At 34.4% G+C, this 19,320-nt stretch overlaps 2 protein-coding genes across 14 annotated transcripts in view; one reads left to right on the top strand and one right to left on the bottom strand.

The window, feature by feature from the left end:
* Window positions 1-19,320, top strand: part of CCDC66 (coiled-coil domain containing 66) — a 34,914-nt gene that overhangs the window by 14,256 nt on the left and 1,338 nt on the right. For 6 of the 10 annotated variants that reach the window (XM_085302354.1, XM_085302352.1, XM_085302349.1 and 3 more), the window contains 7 exons: window positions 1,681-1,828; window positions 2,287-2,409; window positions 3,725-4,203; window positions 5,514-5,551; window positions 5,798-6,081; window positions 6,547-6,674; window positions 10,334-10,741. In XM_085302354.1, the coding sequence (XP_085158480.1) occupies window positions 1,681-1,828; window positions 2,287-2,409; window positions 3,725-4,203; window positions 5,514-5,551; window positions 5,798-6,081; window positions 6,547-6,674; window positions 10,334-10,417 (1,284 nt within the window). In that variant the 3' untranslated portion in view covers window positions 10,418-10,741. Of the gene's footprint in view, window positions 1-1,680; window positions 1,829-2,286; window positions 2,410-3,724; window positions 4,204-5,513; window positions 5,552-5,797; window positions 6,082-6,546; window positions 6,675-10,333; window positions 10,742-10,915; window positions 11,306-19,320 lie in introns of those variants that run through there. The other 4 variants (XR_014895522.1, XM_085302350.1, XM_085302351.1 and 1 more) reach the window with 4 other exon arrangements.
* TASOR (transcription activation suppressor) overlaps window positions 12,231-19,320 on the bottom strand; it is a 32,789-nt gene continuing 25,699 nt past the window's right edge. For 3 of the 4 annotated variants that reach the window (XM_085302345.1, XM_085302346.1, XM_085302347.1), the window contains 7 exons: window positions 16,799-17,739; window positions 16,047-16,169; window positions 15,382-15,541; window positions 14,612-14,720; window positions 14,260-14,438; window positions 14,026-14,184; window positions 12,231-13,358 (listed from right to left, as the gene is read on the bottom strand). In XM_085302345.1, the coding sequence (XP_085158471.1) occupies window positions 12,799-13,358; window positions 14,026-14,184; window positions 14,260-14,438; window positions 14,612-14,720; window positions 15,382-15,541; window positions 16,047-16,169; window positions 16,799-17,739 (2,231 nt within the window). In that variant the 3' untranslated portion in view covers window positions 12,231-12,798. Of the gene's footprint in view, window positions 13,640-14,025; window positions 14,185-14,259; window positions 14,439-14,611; window positions 14,721-15,381; window positions 15,542-16,046; window positions 16,170-16,798; window positions 17,740-19,320 lie in introns of all 4 variants that reach the window. The other variant, XM_085302348.1, reaches the window with a different exon arrangement.

Here is a 19,320-nt window from a genome sequence, read left to right as displayed (position 1 = left end):
ATGAGGTAATCACTGTTGAAACACTATTTTTATATACTATTTTTAACTACAGTGAAAGGTGACATTATAATTTGAAACTACACAGGGGATTTTGCTACATCTCCATTAGAATTAATATAATTATCATAAAGTATGGAAAAATTTTCAAAGCTTCAAAATGGTAATCAGACTTAGAGAATTTGGTCTGTGATAAGGTTAGTTTTTTGAGAAGAATGGTATAATTGTCAACTTGTCCTTTTTCTTCACTTTAGAAACAATACTGCTTCATCTTTTTGAAAATTAAAACTACCTGTATTTTAGACACTTGACACTGTTTCTTCAGTCGATATACTTAGAATCACTTACTAATTTAGGGTAGATTTCCTCTTTTGGATAAGGCCCTTTTGAGGAAGAGAAATGGATAAGAACTGGCAAATATGCGATCGTAGTTTAAAACGATGCACAAATGTGATTAATAAATTCAGATCTAAAAAAAAACTGACACACCTTGAAGTATGTGATCACACTCTTGGTCTTAGTAACCTGATGATTTCAAGATGCTTGAGTATCATGAGCTGTAACTGACTGGGTGTACTTTTACTCTGGATTAAAGATTCTTCAAGATCTATTTTGGAAGAGTCATTAAAAAAAAAAAAAAAATCCAGGGCATGTTCTAGAGGTTTCTTCTCTGTAACTTCACGGAGCTTTACGTGCTCATTTTAAAGTTACACTGGTAGCAGTCTTTTTGACTTTTGAATACACATTTTGCATTTGTATACATTCCTATCTCTTACAGAAGCATTTGTAGAAGGTGCAAAACAGGTTAAAGGCTCATCTGATGTTTTACTTTCCCTTTTTGCCCAGTAGCAGCTATTAGTGTTTATTTCATTCCTGGAACAGTAGGAAAATTCCATGTTGCCAGATGGCGACACACCCTCCTCTAGAAACTACAGAAATACTGGATCTCTGATTTCTCTGCACTTGCTGGAGGGAGAGATGTAGCATCTGCCTATAGCTACTAGAAGAAGCTGCTAAAAATTTGGGAGGTTGTCTTTCTCTGTAACAGTTCAGCTCCTTCAAATTACATCCTGCTCTCAGTTGTTTTCCTTTCTAATTGCAAATAGAAATTGGGGTTAAGATAGTAACACAGCCAAGATTTTAGAGGGGAAAAAGCTGCTGTGTAGAGAGAAAAGTTTGGAAAGGAGATCTTCCTTGGACCAGTTTCCTGCACCTTAAACCCATACAGTCTAAAAACTAGAATCTTCAGATTTAGGCATGTTTTGCCTTTATTAGGCTTCTATTTCCTCCTTTCTGCAGAACAAGGAGGAAGGAGATATATGTTAATCTTAGCTTCTTTTATTTCCTTTAAACCACATGATACAGGAAGTCATAGATGAATCAGATCAGATGGCATTTAGGAAATCACATTTATTAGAAAAGAGAGTTAAATATACAAGTAGCTATAAGGATCTAAATGGTAGCCATTTAATGCTAGGATTGAACATATTTTAATTGCATAGGAAAACCTCTGTTTTTATAATCATATAAATGTTAAATATTTAAGCATTGCATCTATTCAAGTAGTTTTTAAAAAAAAGCTTTATCCAAAATAAGAATATATGTAAACCTGAAGGATTATGTGGGGCTTGCTTAACCGTTTTTATCTTACTCTCAAATTATCACCTGTATTTTTTATTGTAGGAGCTCATGACTCTTAAAACAAATGAGCTCTATCAGACAATGCAGAAAGCTCAGGAATTAGCACAGAGATTAAAACAAGAACAGCGCATTCGAGACTTGGCACAGAAAGGACATGACATTTCAAAACTTCAGAAGAATCTTGGTGGTGGTAAGTACCAACTTTTTTATATTCAGTTTGCCTATTCTTTTAACGTTTGCATGAGAGTTGGCTTGGTATTTTTTGCCAGTCAAAAATGTCTGTATTCATAATAGGACCAGAAACTGCTCCTTTGCTTCAGGAACCAAATTTCATTTTAGCCTATTTAAAGAGACTTCTAAACAAGTATCAGTGTTAACTAATACTAAGAATATTGTATTTTATTAAGCTTCAAATAATACTTTTTATGTAAGATAAGAAATGCAAAGATATTACCAGAAATGCATACRGAATATTCAGACCTAAGTACTGTTGACTTGATTTTCAACAAAACAAGTAGAGCAGTAGGAACTGAATCATAGTTCTCAGTCTTTTGCTTTGAGTTCTAAAACCACAGTACTGTGGTAACTCGATAACATGGTTTAAATGGTGCATAAATATTTTAAATCTAGTAATGTATTTATTTTTAGGTGATACTGTATTTGAAAATTATAATACTGGCATTTCACATCAAAGTCATAATTTTTCTGATGACATTAACAGTAAGGTTGGTCAGCAGACTTCTCCACGGAAAGACACTGCTGTACAGACAGGTATGCAGTCCTTAAATTTAATTATTCCCTGTACCTAATAAAAGTAGGACAGCATGTTTGTGTAACTTAAGCTTTAGAGCCAAATCACTGTCACTCAGAATGGAATAAAACTAGAAGGAATTACTTGGATGGACACAGGTGTGTTAGATTATCACAAGTAAAATATCAGCAATTTCAGTTAATCTGAGATGTAAAAGTGAGCAGAGAGCTTTCTTTAGATTTGTGAAAAAACACTTCTGCAGCTGCTTGCTAACACTAATTATATTCTAAATACATGATGCATTTATGTAGTTGTTACTTACCTGTTACAAATTAAAATCAGCCAGTCTGCGGTATAGTTCTGGCTTAGAGTCATGGCCACAAGCCATCTAGAACTAAATTTATTAAGGTGTTCTAGCATATATTTTAGTATACTTCAGTTACAGGCTTAAAGAACATGCTATGGTATAGCAGAAACGTTAATAAATGTGTAATTAGAAAATAGAAAAGCTGAGACTTTACATTCAATTAGAAAAGCTTTCTGCAATTCCTGTTAAGCACTCCAAAAAAATTGTGGGTGCATTTAAATAGTCTGCCTTCCAGTCTTTATCTTGATTATGTATCACACCATTAAGAAACGCAGATCAACATAATGTGTATCTATTAATGTTACAGGWAAGGTCCGTAAGAGCAGATTTAGCGGAAACATTCAGTCACTTAATGCCTTGTATTTAGAAGTGGAGTGGATTTGTTAACTTCCCATCACTTGAGAAGTGAAAGCTTTGTTTTATGTCGTTTTGCATAAGCAAAATTAGTATTTTTGGTTTTAACAGTGCTGATAGAAATATTACTGAAATTTTGGAAAGTTTAGAAATTGAGTAATATTTTTGTGTATCCCTTGTAGTAAAGAAGGAAACTGGATTGTTAGTAGTTTAAAAATCCGAACAAAATATTTCTATTCGAAGACAAGGATTGGGAAAGTAAGTTATTCCCTGTACCACTGTGAATATGACCAAACTATAACATGCTAAATAATTAAACAGAAGCTGTACTTTTTATTTTTTTTTTTAATCATTGGCTGGGACAGAAACTGAACTCCACATTTTAAGATAATGTAGTTTCCTTTTACTTAAATTTTCTTTCACAGTGACTTGATTCTGTTCTCCAATCTTTTTTTGCTAGTTACTGAATTTTCTTCCACTTCACAAATAATAAAAAACATTGTAAGATTTTAACAGCCAATTTTTGAATACAATCTGTAATGATTGATATGCAGACAAGTGTCAAACAAGTCATTTGAATAGCTTAGGTAAGAGTTAAAATATATTTTTTTTAGATGACTTTAATACGTCAGCATATGTTGAGTCAGCTGAGAAAAGAACTGTGTGTTGCGGATCACCTGATATTTCCATAGAATATAAAGAAACCTCTAACAGCAAAAGATGCCAGAAAGAAATACAGTATGCAGATAAAAATAAAATTGCACAAAAAGAGAATGATGACATTTACAATGATCTATATGAACAATTTGCAAGAAAAGAAAGACAGGTTAAACCTATGGAAAAATGTGACAAAAGACCTGACTGGAACATAAACAAACCTGGGAAAAGATACATTCCAGCATCAGAAAGATACCCTAAACAGCTACAGAGACAAAGGGAAGAAAATAAAGTAAGACGACAAATGGAGCTGCTTCAGTTGGTAGAAAGAAATACCCCTGGAAATCTCTGCCAAAAGAAGGGTAGTTCTTCAGACAGGTCTCCTTCACCTCACCAGGAAATGAATAGGAAGAATAAGGGACATGCAATCAGAAAGGTAACTATGTGGTATTTGACAACAATGATAAGTATTTTTAAGACTTTTGTCTCCATTCTGTCTGGACAGGAATTCACTTACGTAACTCAAGCGTTTTGCCATTACCATGCTTTGGGTAAAGAACAGTATTAATGTTTTGAACATCATGATTGGAAGAATATATACAGTTTTTTCTGACTTGCATTTTGATGTTATTTCAATTCTCCAGAGTGTTTATTCTCTTTAACTTATTCGTTAGCATTGATTCATTACATAAAGTGGGATCTTCATTGAAAGCAGTGTACAGAGTAGAATGATATCGCTGACTTGCTGTTTTCCATCCTACAAATCGTTTGCTGTGGCGATAGTTGATGGACAGGGCTATCTTTATTAAAAAAAAAAAAAAAAAAAAAAAGACTATTGAGGATGAACTGTTGTCATAAAAATGTATGATTAGTGGAATATTTTCTTTTTCTTCCATTTGCAGTAAGCATGCACCAGTGTAGCCTATGGCTGGAAAAAAAAAGTTTCATTTAAAGAAAACACTTATCAAATATCTCTGTGTGTACGTGCATATAAATATACCACCTCACTTTTTCACACTTTCCAATGAAAAAATCGTGTGTAGGAAAAGGTGGCCACTTCAGTTCCGTTTAGCCATTTTTGTACTGGGCTATCTACACCTATTTTAGAAGCTGTGGAAAACTACATGTGAACTGGGTGTTCACTTAGGTGTTTTTAAATATTTTAGGAATTCATTTATTAAACTGAATTTGTTGGTTTACTTGAGGTTAGTTTTAAATATAAGTTTTCCAACTACATTTTTGAAAGATCCAGGTTCAAGAAWTCTGTATGCCAGAGGCGGGCAATAAGTTTTAAGCAGAACAGTAAGATAATTAAAGATTGTCTGATACTATAAGAAGCGTGGGATACATTTGTATTTTTCACTTGCAAGAAAAAACTGCCACCCACCTCACCTAGAATAAGGCCTTTCCTTTAATAATCATTTTACGCTGAACCTTTCAGGTTTATAAATGCAGCTTTCTAAGGGTCATGGGAAATATAGCAAATATTTTTGATTGTACTTAGAACTATTGTAGACATAGAAAATTAAAGCAAGTTTTTAACTTTCTGTAATTTGTTCCATTCAGTTCATAGATATTACAATAAAGTTTCTTTAATGAAATCTTTGATAAATATCTTTCTCCTGAAGTCAAGTAGAATAGTCGTTATGGAATTTCAAAACAAACTTTTCTGGAAAAATGAAAATGCTTAATACAAAAACGTGAAGCTTTTAATTTTACTTTTGACTAACTTTGGTTTTCTTCTAGGAAGAACAATTACATAAGAATCATTTGAATGAAGAAAGGTATGTCAATAGTTTGCATCAATGAAATGTATAGATGCATTGATACATATTTTCTATTTAGATTTTCTTTYAGTTTTTAAAGAATTTGGATACATCTGTGGATTTCTTTTTGAATCGTCTATGATTAGAAATACACARGAATGTATGATCAAAAGTGCAGTCCTCTGAGTATTAATCTCTACTGTTCAAGAAGATTAATCACATTACTTGTTTTTTTTTCCTTTTAATTGAAATTGTTTTACACAGATCTGAATCACCACCTGTTCCAGCAGCTAAGAACAGATTACACCAGAGACAACAAAAACAGATATATACTTCTAATTTCCTGGTGCTTAACAATAGTAGAAGAGAGAAAAGTATCAACACAGATACGCAACAAAGGAGCTCCCCTACTGCAGTTTCCGAGCCTGGGAGGCCTGCCTCGTCCCACTTCATTCCTTACGTTCGAACAAATGAAGTGTATTATCTTGATCCAGATGCGCCGGTGACGAGACCTTCAACACATGACCCACAATATCAACAGTTTAATGGTATTGCAATGTATTGTGAACTGATTCATGTAGAAAAGAAGAAATGTTATAAGTATTATTTAGCTAAAACTGCTACAATTTGTTCAATTTGGTATTTGTTCTTACTGAATTCTACAATAACCCAAGTGTGGCACAACACTGTAAAGAGCACTTATGCACCCAAACTATAGACCATATTAAAAAAAAAAAAAAAAGCACAAAAATCAATTCCCTCAATTCAAAAGAGCAGCAAAACTTTCTTTTATCTGCGTCTTTTGTGCTTGTTTACCTTCAATGAAGTATTAGTGCACTTTGTAGGTACTATATGTATAGATTTTGGGTTTAGGGATCAATGCTGTTTGATTTTTATAAAAACATAATGATTGCAAYCTAATAATTTTTTTACAGGCTGGCATCACTACTTCAGAATTAAAACAAAAGTGATAAAGAGTATTGTTAACTGATTTGATGTGTATTTATTTTTAGATTCTTACCCAACATCACGACAAATTTTTAGCTCTGATCATGTTAGAGATCCTCTTCTAAATCCTGATGTGGTTAAAAGCAGAGAGAGACAACAAGCAATTCTCAAAGGATTGTCAGAATTACGCCAGGTAAGTAAGTTACTGAGTAAACATGAATGTTTTTACATACTGAAGTAAGAATGAACGTTGCAGACTACTAGTCATGAGCATTAGTCTTTCATTCATTTTCCCATCATTTTGATAAGTTTTGGCCCTTCTGCTGTTTTTCCTCTTATCTTCAATTTTACTTTTCATGTTTTACTTCCATCTTCAGACTCCTCTTAGCTAGGTGTGAGACAGTGGAGCACCTGAGAAAACGGATACCTAGAGGAATGGCTTTATTAGTCTCTGCATATTGATAGTTAGAGTACTAAGGATGTTTCAATTTCAAGGGAAAAAGGAGAAGTTTTTTAACCTCATGCTAGAACCTTTGTTAGTGAAATTGCACTTCATGTGAGCCAATCATGGTAGAACTATGCGGCTGCTGCAGAAGAGCTAAAGGGGTGGTAGTCRTGCATCAGTCCTGGAAAAATATTCTACTTGGCACATTTGAAGTATTTATGAAATCTTTCTAGGGTAGCTATTCTTTTGTTTTATGTTTAAAAATGCAGAATATATTAATCATAGCCAGATATAGTGATTAAAAATAAAATTTAACATGGCAGAATAAAACACATAGGAGGAATCTGAGACAAAAGCCTGAATATGTTTGTATACATTGTTCTGTATGCAGTAAGTTAGTGGTAATGATAGCTCTGCAGGACTGCTAAAACAATTTTGAATGAGGTAAGAGTGTCTTTAATGATTTGTGTTACAGTAAATTGAAGCAGTGCAAAAGATAACGGGTAACAGGGTATGTATTTTTGTGTTTGGAGCCGGAACGCTGGGAAAAAGATGTTACATTTAGTTTTCAACTATGAATGAATTTGATATTCTACCTGCTAACAGTAAAGCAGCAAATTCAGACTGCAGATCTGAACAATTACAGAGACAGTTTCTTTTTATGTAGCAATATGGCCAGAGAGGGGACTGCAAGACAGAATAGAAAGTTATTTAAGCTTGCATTTCTTCCTTGAAGAACATTAAAAATCTGTATATGTCTGTATCTTTTAATTGCTCTATACTAGAAGTAGTATTTTGCTTCCAATGCCATTTATTCTCCTATGCCTTAAGGCAATAAATTGCATAAACAATCTAAATAGAAGGATGAGAGTCTGACAGACTTTGGTGCACCAGAACTACCAGTGGTTAAGTAAGTGTTTTAATTACCTGCTGTGCTTTAGGAAGACATAGTTCTGTTACACACATTTAAATTCCTCAGTAGTARGCAAATGATTTGCCCAACGAAGGGTCATGGTTCTCCTCTAGATGAAGTCACTAGGAGACACAGTGATGGCATAGTTAACCTGTAAGTAAAAAATATATATATATATGTAACACAAGAACACTAAAAACTTGATAGTTTCTAATGGCTTCCAAGTAGCTTTGACTGTATCAGATCTCTCCCACTGTCATTAACACTTTTGTTAATAATCCACCACCATTAAGTATTCTGTATCCAAGTTTCATTTGCAAATAGTGCTCTGGTTAAGAGCAAAGCCAGCTTCAAAGCACAAATTGATCATTATGCTTGCTGAAGTGAACAAAAGCCAAGAATACATAAGCGTTTCAAGGTGCTAACATCAGTGATGGCAAATTTTTGAGACACACGCTTGGGGATATTCTTGCTATATAATGTGCATTCGGGTCTTTACAGTGGCTGAAAACTAATGTTAAAGTTAGTCTTTCAAAGGAATTAGGTTCTGAAAGAGAGTAAATTTAAATCACATAAAGTTCTTTTTCAATTATCCTAGCAGCGGTAGAATGCATATAGGACATTAACTATTGAACTTTTAGATACTCTTCATGGTATACTTCTGCTGATGACAGCTGCTTTGCATTAGTATTTCATTGAGAAAGGAAAAGTAATGCAGTGGTTTGAATGAAACGTAATTTAAATAGAGCAGAGTTCTAGTTTTCTGTTTCAGAAGGTAATTTATTCTTTTTTTTATAATGATGCATACATACATATATACAGAGAGTGTGGGCAAGCTATATTGGATTGGTGTTTTCAGGAACTCTAGAGTAATTTCAGAAACACAACAATTTCAGGGTGTAAAGTGGTCCTTTGTCTGGGGAAATTCAAAGCATATTTGACTATTCTTTAGGCTTTGAAATACGCATCCAAACAGAGTGACAGATAAATACACTCAGGATTGTTCAGTAACATTCTAGCTGCTGTTAACTAGCTAGTTCATGGAAGACACCCGTAAGACTGGACGGCAGACAAGGATTAAAAAAATCCACACCCTTGTGCTCCTTCACTAAAGGGAGCGAGATTGTGTCATTGCATCTGTTACGAGACGGCAGGACACTCTCTGTCTTGGCTGCTGTAGTGAAATTTTTCTCCTGTATTTCAGCTGATAGCAGTAACAGGAACTACAACAGACTTACTTTCCTCACTTAGATCAAAGTAGTCAGTGGAATAAGCCCAAGTGTCTTTAAACAAGAAAAAGACGAGCCAAAGCTTTAAAATAAAACAAAAGAACCTGTTTTAATAAGGAATAAAAACACTTGCCAGCAGGTTGTAGCCTGCCAGGCTAAGCAATCTTGCCAGCCACCAACATGCAAAGAAAGATCTCACTACTTGCCCCTATCTATATCCTTTAATCTTGCTTTTGTCTAGGCAGCTTTAATCACCTTTGTAAACCATGTGAATAGAATTTGTTTGGGTTTTCATTTCATCTGATTCTTTCTTTGTTGCTTGCCGCTGCTCTCAGTCATTTAATTTAAGACAAAATTTATTACATTACTTTGTTTTGTAACTTGCTACCAATTTCAAAAAACACTCTGTAACAAGTGTAATCATTGACAAGGGTAGAACAAGTTCACTGATCCATTAACAGAGTAAATAGCTGTTGATTATTTTAAGAAGCAATTCATCAAGTCATTRAAAGTCGGCAGCTGGTGCACTTGGAATGACACAAATACTATCCCTTATTTCTAGGGAAGGCCTGAGGAGAAGGACTGTTTTTACCCTTACTTCCTTGGTACCAAACTAAGGTACCAAGGGCCAGATGTAGCCATACAGCTGATCCTGTTAATCACAGTGAAAAGTATCATCTCTCACATACATAGCCRAGGATACAGTTCCAAGATACCTTATTTCAGGTTTACCCATTGCGCGGTACTTACGAGACCCACTAGCAAAGCAGGAACCTTTTACCTATACCAACATCATAAAATTTCTGCTCCTGTTCCAGTTCAAAAACGGTAATGCTGTCCGTCATGAGCTGCTGCTGCTCAAGGGTTTGGGCTTGGCTCTTCGTATTAGAAGAACACGTTCTATAGAACATGCTAGAGTACTTCTTCACAGGATACACTTGGGAGCTGCTGCATCCCAAATGTATTGAGTAAGCAACTTAGCTTAATACACGAAAAAATCATTGCTCTCACTTRTGTCCCTAGAAACATTAGCATGGGCTTCCAATTTCTCACACTTAAGCAGGTCTTTTGCAGAGGACRGGAAATTTTGACAGTTCCTTCTCTTCTGAATGTATTAKGTTGTATTACTTTCTTAAGTTGCACATGTAAAAAGCAATGAGCATTAATAAGTAAATGTTTTTAATGGATGAAGCAGTGACACTTTTTGTTACTTCAGGCTGCATCAGGGAGGCAGAGCATTCACATTTACATTCCCTTTGTTTCAGGGCCTCCTGCAGAAACAGAAGGAGTTGGAGACAGGTTTAATTCCAGCTATAGCTCAAGAAGAGAACTTTATTTCACCATTTTAAAAGGTATACATGAACATACAGATTTTTTAAATGTAAAGATGGAGCACTTTGTTACTATAACAAATTTTGATTTTTGTTTTTTAAATATGATTTAACTTATTATGTGAATTCTGACAGACTACAGGGCCACACTGCTTTTCAGATTGACAATACATTAAGCTAATGATGGAGTCTCTGTTTAGAACAGTGTTCAGGCTGACTGAAGACATATGTCTATTTCCTATAAACCACTACTACAATGTATAGGATCGTTGCATGCTTTTTTTAATAGGACTGAAAGTATGTGTATTTTGATAAATAAAAAGAATTAAGATACATCTTGAATGGCTTGGGTAAGCTTTTTGGTATTTTTTTTTAAACTATATGACACTATTTTAATTATTCAGACAGTTTTTAGGCTTAGACAGGATGTCTGTTAACTCAGGTAATCCTGGCTTTTAAGTCCACCAAAGTGGTGAATCAACTGAATCACACTTTATTTTTTTCTCTCAACTAAAGCAGTATAGCACCACTTAATATTGTAATGGACTGGGACCAAGGCAGCAGGACTCAAATTAAGAAAGCTACTTACAAACAAGATCTGAACAGGTCAGTGTTCAAATCTTCCAGCCAGAGCTGAATGTTACTTTGGATTCATTTGGTGGATCCCATGAAAAGACAGGATCACTTTAGGTATAGGTGTTTCTCTTTTAGATAACTGCTGCAGGCCTGTAACCTGACTTCATGGTAGCTGATCTGTGATATAACCTATTTTAAAAATGCCATAGAACCTCTAAACAGAGATTCTTCCCAGCAGCAACTGTTTCTAGACATAGCGTGAATATGAGCTTACAGCAGTAGCTGCACTTCCCTCCACACGCACACCAAGTCATGTCACAGGTGTAGATTCTAACCTAAACTTACGTGTAGTAGAACAGCTTTGCACAAAATGATTAATTCATATGAAGGAATTTTTCTGAAGAAACATTCTCATCATTTATTTGTCATGTTTGGGGGTTGGAGTGATAACAACTGGCTCCTACTGTTTTGTTTTTAATTTAAAAAATTAAACAAGTGTTTAACAGAGGGGAAACCTTCAGTTCTAGGAAAAATATTTTTGTTGTTGCTGTTTTTTAAAGCTACCATCTTAGGAACAGTATTTGTCCCAACTAAACACTATAGCTGTACAGTGATGTAGTTTCAAACACTTTTACCTGGCACTGTACTACCACACATTGTATATTAAAAAAAAAAAAAAAGAAAGAAATTAAACTATAAATAGAAAAACATGACACTTTGAACAACTTAAAAAGAGCAATAGGCGTAAGAGTCAGGGCATTAGCACAAGCAAAAACAATCTGAGAACACGGGTAGCCTGAGAATTGCCAGCTATTTTTCCACCTGCTACTGTTTTCCAGAAGCTTTTTTGATAGAGAAGATGATGCACTAAATGAGTCACTATTAGCCTTCAGTTTAAAGAGAATTGCTTCGGAAACAGAAGTTTAACTCAACAGCTGTAAAATTAAAAAGGACCAGGTAAAGAAAAAAACTCTGTACTTATGACAATACTAGTTTAAAAAATAGGAATCCTTGTGGTAAAGGGGAAGAGGAGTGAGGTTTCTAACACAAGTTTAAACTACCGTGTTCATTACAACCAGATTTGTCCTTCTCTCCTTACTGTAATGACAAGATAAAAGCTTTAAGGCCATCTTGATGATTCTGTAGTAAGCATGTAATATCAGATATTAAACACAGAAGACCGCTCTTCATGAAATAAAATTTGGGTATGCGCTATGTATTTTGAAAACAATATAAAAAATACAGACAGTGCAACTTGTTAGTAAGTCCCTTGTGCATTAAGAGTTTATTTTATTTTTGTAATGGAACTGCACCATTGGTTACTCTAATTGAGGTATTTAGCCAAAATCCAGTATATATTCATTAAAATAACTACACTGCCTTATAGTACGTAAAAACATTTGTACAAAATTCGTGTCAAATGTCAAATAAATACATAAGTTTTGATATTTACGTAAAGAAATGTGATTTGGATACTATTACAGTTAAAAAATTTGCTGTTTCACATATTTTAGGCAAACATTCAGTTTTACATTAGAATAGACTTCAAACTGAAGCCCAAGTACAGGTAAAATACAAATGTAGAAACTTAAAAGTGCCAACAAACAAGATAATTCAAGTACAATAAATGTTAAAAAATATATATATTTATTTCAGTTTTCAGATGCTTTCAACAAGTACAGGCCATCATGATTTAAATAAGACAAGAAAATGTTTGAGATAAAGGACAAGAAACATTTTGTTCCAGAATAAAATAGAAATTGTGTTAATCCACCATTTTAGAAACAGAAAAGTCCACAGCAACTTATAAAAGACTTGTCAGTTTATTTCTGTTTTGAATATGGCCTGGAAGAATCACAATTCACATCCCAACTACCAGGTGATGACGACTTTTCTGTTTCCATGCTCTGACTATAAGCAGATAGAAAATAGTTGCCTCCTTCTTGGTTTTGACTTGTAGAAATTGGGTATGTTGTTCCCAGAAAAGTTTGATGAGTGAGTACATTAAAGTGACTGAATTGATGGGACATGCTTAATTGTCTACTATAAACCTGGAAGTTATTGAAAGGAACTTGTTCAACTGAACTGTGTTTTTCTCCTTCAGCAGAGCATGTTGTAGAAACTGGAGTAACTGGTAATATCTCTTCTAAATCAATTCTAGAAGTCTTTTCCATCAAACCAATTTGTGCTTCAGGAGATAACTCTGTAACTGATATGCAGCTTTCTTTTGAAACTACTCCATATGAGCCCTTGGCCTCTCTCTGCAAAGTTTCCAAATGAGTATGATACTTAGATGCATCATTGCAGATTTCTATTTGTGATGTTTCATCCCCTGAATCCAGAGACATGTCCTCCTCATCCTTTTCATCGTTTTCTACAAGAACTACATTAAAAAAAAGAGAGAAGTCCTATTCTATTGAAATACAAACTTTTGTTAGAAAAGCTATACACTACTCACAGAGTGTTATGCTTCAGGTCTGTAAGTCCAATATCACTTAAGTCTTGGTCTTCTGCCACTCTTGTTCACTTACTCAACATACACACTTAACCCTCTGTGTGAGTGTCCAGTTATTCCGATGCTAAAAGCTTCTGCGCATTGTGTTCATGTTTAGTGTTGGGAAATCCCAACTCCCAGCTCCAAAGGGGTTAATGTCAAAACAGCATCTAAAGTTATACAGTAGGTCAGTATTTGATCAGACAATTAAAGGAGTACAATTACTGACATCTCAGTCCTCAGTTTCTAAAATACTATCATTAAGCTTATCCTTTCCTGAAAACAGAATGGAATGCCACTTTGGCATTCATCTACTTTCTTGGATACCATGTTAGCCTGTAATTATGTATTTAAGATCTCTTTTGCACTCCATCCCAGCTGCTTTCCCCCATCACTTAAAATAGAAGAATAGTAGCTTGAGAGTTGGGTTTTCCTTGCCCTCAGTAGTGTTCATTTACAAGAAGAGTAAAGGCACGCTATTTCAAAGACCTCCACCCCATACAACTAATTAGATTAAGAAAAAAAAAGAAAAAACCTTAAACGTTTTGAGTATTACCTGATTGTCTTTCATGAACATCAGAGGGAGGGAGGCTGTCTTCTTCAGTAACTAAGTTGTGATATCCAACAAGACTTTTAAAATTTTGCATGAAGTCATCAACAGTTGCAACTACTATTCCATTGTCGGCATAACTGGAAAGTGTTCTGAGGTTCTTTTCTAAATATATAGGAGATTTTATATTAATATTTACCTCTTAAGAAAGAGAGAGAAGTTTCTATATTTTATTTTTACCTGTTAAGAAGACAACATGTCTCTGTTGTATATTTTGAGCCTGGAGCCTGATAAGGCAATCTAACTCTGGAGCATTTCGAGTTTGGGAATCACAATTATGGTAAGACAGAATTTCAACCAAGTGCTTCTTTTGATAGGTATTCAAAAGCGTCAGCAGACTTAGGGCATTAGCATTCATTCTGGAATGAAAACAAACCCAATGTTAAAGGGGTATTTGATTTAAGGTCAGTCTAAATATTAAATACAGGATCAAGAGAAGAACATAATACTGAGTTCTATTTAATTGAATTTTTGAAAGCATAATTTAAAACAGAAGCATTTTATCAACTGGTATTTGAAGAACACTGCTTACCTCCCCAGCTCTTTAAGTTTTTTTTGTATTTTGCAGTGGACTTTCCACTGCCATTTCCCATCTGGGGTACTGAGATCCTCAAGAAACTTGAAGAATTGTTTTAGTTTATCTGTTTTGGAAATATTTGAAAGAGAAGTTAAATTTTGTGATATGCAAATTCAAAATACTACTTCAGTGCATACATAAAACTTTTCAGTTGTTATCTTTAGTAGTTACACAACTACGAACATTACCCCCAGTACTTCAGGTTTTCTTCTTCCTAGTAGATTAGTTGTGGACTATATTACAAAACTGAGTTTGTTTTTTGTAGGTCAGATCCATAACAATGGTGTCTGCTTACATAAAAGCTGAATTCTACCATGCATAATCTGTGTGGCCCATGTATCTATAAAAAGCTGGTAAAACGGTTAACTATTCCATTTTAAATAGTGAATGTTTTCTAGTATTCTTGAMTAGGTTATTTGTAGACTGAGTAACAAGAATAAAACGTCTGTATACATAACTACACAGTCTAACACAGATTTAAGAAAGACAAGATTAGGTTGTTTAAAGTAAAATAGTCTCCAAGTTCACATGTTCTCCAGAAAGGCCAATGAGGTAGGTAAGACATTGAACTAGCCCTACAAAAAGCTTGCAATACCATCTCTGAAAATCAAATGGAGAATGTAATTATTCAGTGCTCTGAATGTAGCCTCTTTCTCAAATACTAAAATTGAAGCTTTAAAACACTGGCCAAAACCAAACATCCCCACCCCTGTCTCCACACTTACCTACTGTGATGAGCTCTGGATTAAGGACAGATTCATCTGACACAATAAAACCACCAGACACAAACAATTCATTGTAAGTGTGATTTTTCACATCATCCAAGCTATCAACACCAGCAAAGCTGACACAAGAAAGCCTCTTCAAAGTTACCAAGCCAGGTATCTGTTTAAAAATGTTGTGAATCACAGATATCAAATAGTAAGTATCAAACTTCAAAACACATTTTCCAAGTTGTTATTTTGTCTCTTGCCTTGGGAATTATTACAGGAGTGAGACGCAGTGGAAGTTGAGTGCTTAAAATAATTTTACTTTCTGTCCAATATGCACTTATAACCCACACCTGTTACGAATACCTAGAATAATCTGACAGCTGCCTTCACTTGCCATTAGAGCATCCAACTAGAAGCAAAACTTCCAGCTTCTATACAGCTTTATGACTAGTAAGAATAAATACTCATTAAAATGTGTACTTGGACATAGATGATGTTACGGGGATACAATGTAGCAAGACAAGATAGTGTCACAACTAGTTTTGTTTTTCAGAAGGCAACTAAATATAGGTCTTCCTTTAAATGCTTTACTATGAGAAAATAACCTTTTTCAAAATGAGCTCTTACTGTATTTTAACAGTAATTTTCTACAGTACTTATGTATTTATGTAAATTACCTTGTGGATGAGGTTGGCGATGTCTTCATTTTGAATAATTATCAACAGTTTATCTAGTGCAGCTCTTCTTTTAAGGAACTGTTCTGGATGGCACTCTGTATTACCTAATTTTGTAAGATACTCCTACACCGCAGAAAGATAAGTTTGTGAAGAAAAAGCAAAGAGGTTGTGAGACCAAAACAATCCCTACAAGTTTCATGCAAAACTATTCCAATGACCCTGTTAAATAAGTTTTCCATTCAAATATAACTCAGAGTGACTGCTTTTCTTGTCTTTCTGATACGTTAACAAGAAATATATAGCAATACAAAAATAGACTATTTTAGCAAGTCCTTCTTACAGAACAGCACATTAAGTGGCCAACTGACAGCCTAACATGAATGAATGACATGAATGACATGAATGACATGAATGACAGCCTGCATGAATTCTCAAGTAAAACCAGAAGTTACCATTATTGCACTTACCACTTTAATCTTACACATTTAAACATGTAAAGACAGCAACCTCTATAAGTTATCTGAACTATTAACTGGGAAAGAAAAAGAGACTTTACAAAGCTAAGTAAGACTACCTTGAAACCTCAAACAAGAAACGCAGTAAGATAGCCTACTTTGGCAATTCAGTCAAAAATCTTCTGAAACAAATTTCTCACCRTGTTTCAAAGTCCAGTTTTGTACATTCTGGTTTGAAAGACTCTACATACTTTTATATATTAAAAATAAGAATTGGAGGCACTGGAATGTGTTTACCTTGATTTCTTTGCACAGAGTGCTTTCCTCCTCTTCATGAATATAAAATTTCACAGTGTTTTTCTGTACATCTTTAATAATTTTGACCAAACTGTTAAATACTTCAGGTTTTAACTGGCTTATAAAATCAGAAAGGGCTGGTTGGGTTGAAATGCCTAAGTTCTCTGGGGATTTCTCAGTCTTTTCTGGTGGCTCTATCAGATCACCGCTAGAAGATGTTTGATCAGATGTCAATTCATCCTCTGTTTTGGCATTCGCATGATCTTCCTCTTTCGCTAAGGGAAAGCTTGATGAACACTGCTCAACAGTATCTAGGTCCTCCACAACGTTATTACACAATGGCTCCGATAACAACGCTGTGTCTGAGTCCCTGCAAGCAGGCAATACTTCTGATGGAGGATTCAGGGCAGCATTAGTGACTACATCTGCTGATTCAGGACTAGAATACATTGGTGGAGTATGTCTACTGCATGAAGAGGACAAAATAACACTATTCAACTTCTCACTCAGTCTCTCTATATATTCTTGGACAGAAATCTCTGATGCTTGTAAACATATGTATTCAGAAAGTCTCATTATCCTCTCTCGAGCCGAGAAGATTGGTGTGGACATTCCACTGACATATGCAATATTCTTTTGCTGCAAAATTTCCTGAATCTTTCTTGCAAAGAGATTATATTCTTCTAATAATGTAGTCTCTATTATTGCACTTATGGAATGCTTAGTTGTAAAAGGCTGATCTGCTAGCCCACACTGATCTTCAAGTTTTTCCATTTGTCTTGTATAAAGTCCATCTTCTGCTGTCCCCTTTTGTGTGTCTGCAAATGGAGAGTATGGAAACTGATAATCAGAACTTCTTGGTCTATTTATTACCCGGGGGTCATTAGGAAAAGCATCCTTTGGTGGTAAATACACCAATGGTTCCTCTGGTGATTTCAGACCTATATAGAAAGAGTTAATCATTATCATCTCATATTTGAAAAAGAGACAGTAATATACCATTGATAAAATAAAACTCCAAAACATAGTTTTTAGATAGCATTAGTCCCATCCCCCAATAGACCTAAATCCAAAGTATTACTCTCAGCTGATGGTCAGAAGCTAGAAAATATAATTTCTCAGACCATGCAGCAATAAATTCAAAGTTTGGTCAGAAAAGCAGAATGCAAGCAATTTTCCCAGAGATAACAACTGATTAATCACAACAGCAATTCAGTTGCCTCAATTAAAAAATAAAATAAAATAAAATAAAATAAATGAAAAATTGAGCAGGGTGACAAATTATTCAGGTGTTTCATTTAGCTACTAGCCAATAATCCTGAGACTTCCAGAAAGCATATTTAGCCACACCACCTTGTGGAATTAAACGGAAAATTACACACTCTTATGTCCAGTCTCACAATTAAGAACAGAAGTCTTTTGCTTAAGAAGGTATGATGTAAGTCTTATGATAATTATTGATCCACAGTATCAGGTATGCTATATAGAGTGCTGAAAGCCTCCCTCGGAGATCATTTCTGCAACTTTTTTTTTTTTTTTTTTTTTTTTTTACCATCTGCATTCAAACTTTTTTTTAAAAAAAGGTCACATTTAATGATTTATTGACCTACATACTGTGAGAGTTTTAGAGTCTGTCTCTACACAGATATTTCAGATATATACAGGTACTTCTGCATATATCTGTTTCATAAATACTTTGCTACTTCAAAAGAGATAATTAAAAAAATATTGTATTATTGTTACAGCTAAAACAATTGTAAGCAGATAAACAAAAAGATTTCTGAAAGAGAAGCAATAACTGAATAGTATAATACAATTTCAAAAAGCTAGTGTTCCTCTGAAACACATTTATCTTTTTGTAATCAGTTTAAACAGTTATAATCTGAGCATGTCCATCCATTGCTAAAGGGAAGAAACTGCCCCTAAGAAGATTCCATACAGTGTCAGCTTGTAACTATTTTATGCCACTAAAGTGATACAGAGAAACCAGAAATGTGGTGCCATGTAATTTTCTTTTTCTTTATCAACGAAAATAAGTGTTCTTTCTTCATCTTCAAAACACATTCATGAAGTCAACTAAATTTCTAGCCTTCTCTGTTGACTTACACCTTTCGCATGCTCAAGTATACTAGTTTTAAAAGACTTAGAAGAACTTGGCACCAAATCATAACGTTAACAAAGTAAACTCAGTTTAATTTACTTTAAGATACAGGGTACTTGAGAACAGACTGTATATCTCATTCTTCTTGGGCTGCTTCAATTATAAGCTACATCACTGTTGTTTTCAAGAAATACTGTACTATTGTACTATAAGCAACTCTTAGCAGAATAGAAAGATTAAAAGCTATACTATTGGTKTAAATTTGGGGATTTTTTGTATAGCTTCTTACATTTTCAATACAGCTATTCAGTTACATACAGATTTTTAGCAAAGAAATTTTGTTCTGTGGCTCTCCTGTCTGTACCCCCAATAGGTAAAATTTCAAATCCCAAAGTTATTGGAAGAGGTAGTACTCAATGCA

Source organism: Rhea americana, unplaced genomic scaffold, assembly GCF_003343005.1.
Source record: "Rhea americana isolate MKP2758 unplaced genomic scaffold, rheAme1 scaffold_19, whole genome shotgun sequence".
In the NCBI taxonomy this organism is placed as follows: Eukaryota; Metazoa; Chordata; class Aves; order Rheiformes; family Rheidae; genus Rhea; species Rhea americana.
Note: the sequence above shows the minus strand (reverse complement) of the source record. Positions and strands in the feature narration are given on the sequence as shown.